Source organism: Egretta garzetta, unplaced genomic scaffold, assembly GCF_000687185.1.
Source record: "Egretta garzetta isolate BGI_Z169 unplaced genomic scaffold, ASM68718v1 scaffold976, whole genome shotgun sequence".
Taxonomy (NCBI): domain Eukaryota; kingdom Metazoa; phylum Chordata; class Aves; order Pelecaniformes; family Ardeidae; genus Egretta; species Egretta garzetta.
Window position 1 is genome coordinate 214,113 of NW_009260085.1, and position 7,870 is coordinate 221,982.

General features: G+C 35.8%; 1 protein-coding gene across 1 annotated transcript; it reads right to left on the bottom strand.

The window, feature by feature from the left end:
• Window positions 1–548: 548 nt before the first annotated feature.
• On the bottom strand, window positions 549–6,879 carry OLFML1 (olfactomedin like 1). Its single transcript, XM_009641359.1, has 3 exons — window positions 6,754–6,879; window positions 4,502–4,790; window positions 549–1,327 (listed from the first exon to the last, which is right to left on the bottom strand). Exons 1-3 carry the CDS (start codon window positions 6,877–6,879, stop codon window positions 549–551), a joined length of 1,194 nt encoding a protein of 397 aa, XP_009639654.1.
• Window positions 6,880–7,870: the final 991 nt, after the last annotated feature.

Genomic DNA, 7,870 nt, shown 5'->3' on the forward strand with positions numbered 1-7,870 from the left:
AAACCATGTTTTGTGAGGATGGATACTGTTATGCTTTGTGACATAATAAGCCTCACCAGTTTCTCTGGAAGCATGTGATTTTGTATTGCTTACAAGAAGGCTTCCTACAGTGAGCCTCAGGGTAGTGGAGGTTGTCAGATAATTTATACTGGACAGAAAATAATGTATACTGGACAGGAAGGACTTCTGATTTGATTTCCATGGCACTGAAACAGAATACAGTTTTGATAGGAAGAGAACATGTCATAGATGGATTCTTTTTTTTTTTTTTTCATTAACCTTAGTCTTTAAGACTAATTTGGTGGTGGGGGGTGTGTGTTTGTGTGGTATTTAGTCATCATGTAATTTGTATTAATGGAGTTTTTACTTTTTTACATTTTCTTAACAGACATTAGTTTAGGATCACTGGGGGTATGTAAGCCTAAATCTATGTAAAATAGATTGTAAAGTTGTTACAGATGGGAATAATGTAATTTTAATACACTTTAATGACCATGTTGACATGGAAATGCTAGCTTTTAAGTATATGTGAAAACTTGCTGAAGATTCTAAGCTTTTTGCTTTGTGCGAAGCTTGTAAATTATCTGGGATCCATCACCCCAAGCAAAGAGTTGTTTTTCTTTAGGATTGTAATGTATAGTAGAATGACTCCCATGACGTTTTGGAAAATGCAATACTGGGATTTCATAAGTATTTACAGCACCCAAAACATCATAAACACATTGTATGCGAGAGGTGCCTCCACTAGGAAAGTTGTACACAACATAGAGTGTGTTGCATGCCATGAAAGCTGCTTCAGCATCCTTGCTACTGCATGATGTGTCCCAAGTGTGCTCTACCACCATGGTTATGTGGTTAATTTTAGTAATTACAATGTTTCCTCCAGTCTCAGGTTCTGCGTGGATTGCCCAGAGCCCTTGCTCATCAATGGCAAGATCTATTTTTGTAGATGGAGAAAGTTGATAGGTAGGAATCCTTCCAGCCCCTGGCAGTAGCATTTGGTCAGTTATTATTCTTTTCTGGATATTGAATTTAATGATCTCATTTAAGGAGCCATATTTGTGATAGAACAGGAAACCCTGATATATGATGTGGCCAGTTCCTTCCCAGGGAAACGGAAGGGTAACTCTGCGAGCTTTTAGTGTATGATTGCTTTCCATGAATGTCATGATATTTGCAAATTCCAAAATAACATTATTTACAGAACCATTTAATAAATAAATCTTTGTATGCTTTTTGCCAGGATCTTTCATCCAAGAGCCATGCTTATCTCCAGTCTTCTTAACTATCTTTAGGGATTTAATACCTGCAAGCATGTGGTCACAACCTGCAAGGAAACACCCAAAGACAATAAATAAACGAATAAATAAATAAAGAAAATAGAGTGTCTGAATTTTCTAGTTTCCTTTCTTTGAATTACTTAGTTTCCTTTTCATCCAACTATAAGGCCAGGGTCAATATATCAGTAAAGGTGTCAGTAGCGTGGCTATGGTAAGTAGTGTTAAAGCTAATTTTATTCAATATATTCAGCATATCCTGCTAAGGAAACAGTGTATCTTGAGCTACACAGTGTTTTGTTTTCTGCTCTGTTAGACCAGTGTTATCCAAAAGGGATTCTATTTGTGTACCTGAGAGGAGACCAAGAGCACAGTTACTGATTCTCTGATTATTCTTCTCGGTTCTTTTACAGGGCTATAAGTTTTACTTCAGAGAAGTGATTTCTGGTTTAGATCAACACAGTAAAAGAATCAAATTCATTTCTTATTGAAGGCATATAAATTAAAATCCATTTTCCTGATATACCATGTGTATAGTATTTTTGTTTCAGGAGTTCTCTTATCCTCTGTTAGCCTTTTTTTGCATTTTTAATATGAAGAGAAATAAAAATAGAGCATCATAACAAAGTGAAAACACCGGTTTATCTTCCCATTTCCCTTCCCAACACCTGCAGCACAAAGGAACTAGAACAAATATATGGATCATAAAATTGGGAATGCCCACACATTAAGGTGGTCTTTAAATGAAGTAATATGATGTCTGTGTTATCAATTCTTATGCTAGAAGCATGGCTGGTGGAATTACATAGTCGTTTACCTCACTATAGGGATAAAATTGTCACCAGCAGAGAGCAAGTCATAGTTTTAGCTTCATTACATTTTGTATACACTTTGCACAGATGTTTAAGCCCCAAAAGCACCAAGCTTGTGAAAACTTGAGCATTTAGACGCGAAGATCTTTATCAAGTACCATCCTTTCCAGGAGAAACTCTACTGCAAAGCATATTAACAAGCTTGTTTACCAAAGGCACTTGTAAATTATGAAAGACACTATTTGAAGTTTAAAGAATTGCCTTTAGTGAAGTGCAGCCATTTTAGTGAACAGAACAAACAAAGCCCTAAGGCAGGAAGTTCTGGCAGTAGATGAAATGGAGAAAGCAAAGCCAGCCTCCCTATTTGGCCTGATATGAACCTATTGAAGTCAGTGGCAAGATTCCAGTTGCCTGTAGAAAGCAACCTTTATGTCATTTGTGTGTATTGATATCCTCTAACCAAAGCATTTGGATATTGCTGCTACAGCATGGATTTTTTTTTTTTGGAAGTCCCCACTCTGGATGCACTTTCCCTGAGCAAGCCACAATAGCTTTCCCCAAACTGATCTTTATTGATTAGATAGATCCTAAAAACTTAAAGCTCTTGAATCAAAATACCTAGCCAGCCTTAGCAACATATTTGTCTGCAGGAGACATAAACAGATTACTATCTGAAATCTACGAATATTGTCTCTCTTCTTGAGAGAAGATTTTTGACTTCCCTTGGCTTTCATAGCACCTTGGAGGAAGACTGAGAAGCTGAGACATTCACAGTGAGCAAAAAGTTTACCAAAGTTTTCCACATTCAAAGTGGGCCTTCAAAGCCCACTGTTTCTTATCATACATCAAAATGTGCAGAAGATACTTTCCTGTTTCCCACCCAAAGCAGGATGAGGTATCAACTACTGCATGTAAAAACAATGATTCTACTTGATTGTTATTTTCAAGCCTGTGTGAACGTGAACCAAAACCAGTAACAAAGTTGGACTTAAAAAATCATTTTTTTTGGCTAGAGTTTTGGAACGACTCAGCAAAAATAATTGTAACTTCCAGTTAATATATGATAGCGCAGAAGCAGAGCTATTTGCTAGAATTGTGGGTCTTCCTACTTTTTCTAAGTGCTGTAAAATCTACACAGAGACTAGTTTTGCCATCGCCTGCAATGGGACAAGCATCTGACTAGTACTCACAAAAGTGAAGTTGCTATGAACTGCTACAATAAAATTAAAAGTAATTTCCAGCAAGGGAAAAAGGAAAATAATTTTTTCCCCTCTGTAACTCTTAGAAAGATGTAATTTTCAAAGTGTCCTTATCATGGTCAGTTTTAAAATCCCCAAATTTTTCTGCCTCTCAAAAAAATGCCTGATGTTCTATATATGGAAAAACGAAATCTTGATTTTCAGAGCACTCAATTGTGGTGTAGGATTAGAGCTTAGAAGCAGAATAGGTGATTGCTTCTGTTACCATTTGCCTTAATATCCTTTTGCTGGAAAAGTTCAAGGAACAAATTGTAAACTTGTTTGTAAAATTAAATCAGTCTAAGTACGTTGAAGTTAGAAGAATTGTATAATTGATGATGCTAAAGATCTTTCACCTGGCTTTTTAAACAATGGCCGTTTATATTTCTTGTTGTTTATTTTTTCATTTCGTATTACTGTTGAAAGAAAATGACACAGACTACTTCAAATATGTCTACAATATGTAATTTACATCTATTAACGCAACTTTCTTAAGGTAAAGACACATATAAAACTTAATTTGTTTTCAAAAACTATATATTGTGTATGTATTCTTCATACTAGGTATCTTAACACTGAATTTTCAAATCAGAACTGAGCTTTGCTTGCAGCTAAGCCAGTGTGCTCTCCTGATAAAGCACATGAAGGGGAGAGGGAGAGAAGGAATAGCAGAGGACAGTAAGACAGATGCAAACTGTAGAAGTGAATTAAGCTTTTTTATTAACTTGTGAGTTCACTTTTGGTTTGAGGTTTTGACCCTTGCCCACTCCAAAAAAAAATAGACCGCCATCAATTCCTTGGTACAGCTGCAATACTCAGAAATGCACTGGCATTTTTTCTGGGGCTTTGCAAGAGCATACCTACAGAGGCTTTTTACATTACTTTATAATAAAAAGCAGCTTCCAAATAATCAATTTAATATGCAGTTGAGTATCTGCAAAATAAATGTTTGAATTGTACTTTCTCTCCCATCCCTTTTTTGTAGGTTAGTTTTCTGGTTGTTTTTTTTTAATTTTTTTTTTTAAGTCTAGTATTTACACAGCTAAAACCCCATGCAATTATCTGGGATATTCACATAACTTGTGAAAATCTGTTATCCCTATATCAGCATGCATGCATTAACTAGGGGACTGGCTCATTCACATCAAAGTTCTGAAAAGTAAACTCTTCTTACTTGCATTGAGCATGAGTTTAAGTTTCTTTTTTTCTTCTGCTTCTTCAAATAGCTGCTGTTTCACCAGGTCTTCATGTACTTCTATACATGCATTAGAATCTGTGACAGATCCAAAATAGTCAATGTCCCTTTGTGCTCGTTCAATTCTTGTTAGCAAAGTCTCTACTTCACTTTTAACCTCAGCCTTATAATTGTTCAGTCCTGCCAGGCGTGACAGTACCATCTTTGAAAAGTCCCGGAATTCTTCAACGTAATCCAGTATGTCTTGGTTGCATTTTTCCAGCCTCATCTTGAGTTAGAACACAGGAAGAAAATACATGGATATACATGTATATTCTATATAGATTAAAACCTCATTCACGATTACTTTAAAAACCATGCTATTCTCTCCTTTCTGCTCCCCCTAGGCATACTAGACTAGTATGAGCATTCACAGTTCTGGACAAAAATACACTTTTTTTTTTTCTTTTCTTGATATGGTTACTGACAACCAGACTCTTTGTTTTGCTGCCTAACAAGGGAAAAGTGCTCTGGTAGAAACAGCTGGTGATACTTAGGGAGACATGATCTCTGATCACTTGTTTTTGGAACTCCTCCTGAAGGACCGCTGGTGAAGCAGTCTCAGAAAGTTTTCTGCAGGAAATCTACAGCTGTGAACATTTCACATAAATACACCTCTTCTGACCAAGGCTGTATCTCGTGTGGCTATTCTTCATCCATTTAAAATGGAAAATGGAAATACTCACATCTCAATGTTTGAGAAGTTTGGTTTTTTTTTTTTTGTCAAATTGTTAGATATATTTAAAAAAGAATACAGATGTTTCTTTATAACTAGATTCAAATTATCAACAGTTTTAAGGTGAGGAAAGTGATTTCTCTGTTGTAATGCAGCCGCTTCTATAAATACCATAGGTTGCCTGAAAATAGAAGCCCAACTGCCACTTTAGGAAGATGAGGAAATTGAGACAATATGTAAGCCCAGACGTACAATTGTAGTAGATCTAACTGCCAGATTGGGTGTTCTGATTTGGTCCTTTATGCACAGATTTTGGGTGGTTTGTTTTAAGATGGTGTTTGACTAGGGAATGTCAGAGTTTACTGGATGATTAGTGCAGTATGCATGTATTCCTTGTAAACCTGGAGGTGGTGCTTTGTTTGTTTTGCGAGGTATGGTATTTGTGTAGGTAGGTCTCCTCCCTCCCCCATTTATACTTGACCGTAAGTCCCCAGGAAGCTTTTTAATTACTCTCTACAAAAACTTTATTTCAAATGTTTTCAAGTGTTCTCTTCAATATCTGCCTCACCCTTTTTCCTCTTCTTTGTTTGGTGCCTCTTGCACCAAATGCCACAGGTAGAATTCCATCATTTTTAATGAATGGAAATTACCATGTGAGTTTATTCCTATACTGATTAATAAAATTTAAATCTCAGTGTACACAATGGGAAGAGAATACCAGGCTAATCCTTCAGTTCTTGCTGTGTTGTGAAATTAAGACCAGTGAGAGCTTTGTACAGAAAGGGAACGCGAGATCAGACAAGTTAAAGCTTCTCTAGAAGTCTACCAATGCAGGTCAGGAGCCAAGGGCATGTTAATGATTTAAGATAAATTATCTATTATTACAGCAGGCCAATACTAAAAAGGTATTTTGCAGTACTGGTAGTTTTTTTACTGCAGAAAAAGAAGTAGGTACTGATACTTTTCTATAATTAATTGAAAGCAAATACCTATTTCAGTCTCCCAGCTGTAAGAGAATTATTTCAGCTCCTAGTTAAAGTGCAGATACACTGTTAGTTTATATAAAGGTGTCTTAAACTGCTCTTTCAGGTAGGTTCATCTGTACATGGAAAAAATACCCAATAAATTTCTGTCTCCTTGTTAATACTTCACAGCACTTCTACTGGTGACAGTATGGTTATACTGTTCCCTAAGATGGACTGTGACAGTAGTAAAAAGATTTGCATATTTAGATAAATTCACTGGCATCATAAAAAAATACAAGTGATAACAGAATAAAAATATAACATTCTGAAATGATATCCTGCAATAAATAATGATGTGGTAATTAGGTATCATTATAGTTAAAGTTTTAGCTACAATTTTACTTATTTATTTGAAAAAGCTGGAAATTTATCTTCCTGATATTGTTTAGCATACAAACTGTTCTGTGTTCATACACACAGAAGAACATTCATACATTTTCAAACCTCTTTGGAGTTAGACAGCATTACAGAACGATACAGACAGCTCTTACCTCTAAAGATAGGAAACGCCGGTCAATGTAGTTCATCAGTGCTACATCTTGCAACATATATTGTGCTGCTCCCATGATGCTTGTGAGGAATGGAACTAATAAAAGTCGGAGTTGCAAGACTACCATTGTTTCATAAAATTTTGAAGCAAAAAAGTAGTGAATTAACTGTGAGTGTGTGAGTGTGGAGGGCAATCCCAAACACTACTGCCAGTCCAGGATTAAATGAAATTTAAGTTGTCTGATGCCACGATGTGAAAAAGTAATACTAAACATTACTAAAAAGTTAAAAATACTGTGGCTACAAGTATTAAAAAGACTTAAAATGGCTGTTGCAGTTTAGCATTAAAAAAATAAAGTTGTGGAAGAAGAACTGAATGTGTTTATTTCTAGAAGCCAGATGACTCTTTTCCAGTTTGTGATCCTATGATCAATCCCAGATGTTCAGCACTGAGTCACATAAAGCCTGTAGGCCAAATTTTATTAAATACAAACAAAAATAATTTATTTTCCCTCCTTTCTCCTCCCATCTGCTTTCCTGTTTGACCAACACAGTGCAGTCTATACTTGGTCAGCATAGATTCAAAGTCAGTGGAGCACTGGTCGTTCTTTCACAGGAAGATTTAAGGCATAATGTCTGCAGCTATTTCAACAACCACAGCTGTTATTGTAAAACAATCCAAAGCAATTGTTTTCACTTCCAGCATTCAGCCTGTAAGACTGAAACCCATAGATAACATTATTTAAAAAAAGAATCTTTTTCCTTCCCCTCTTCTCTCACCAGTACTTTTCTAGCTAAAATCAATATTCTTAACACAGTTCTATGTCAATTTAATGGAGTCCTTGATAGGTCTCTTCTTTCAGAATAATGATTTTACATAGGATGACTTAAAAATTAATTATAATTAACTTACATGAGTCTATTGCATTTGAGGCAATTTTTATTTACTCTTTTTCATAATTTCGGTGACTGAATGTCTTGTCTGGAAATATACGTGGCTATGCTAACATTGTATGTGCTACAAAACCATGAGTCAGAATGTTAGAAAGCTCCCTTTGTATCTGAAGCCAAACTGGATGTCTCTGTTTCACTTTCTCAGAATTGTCTACCTCTTCATCC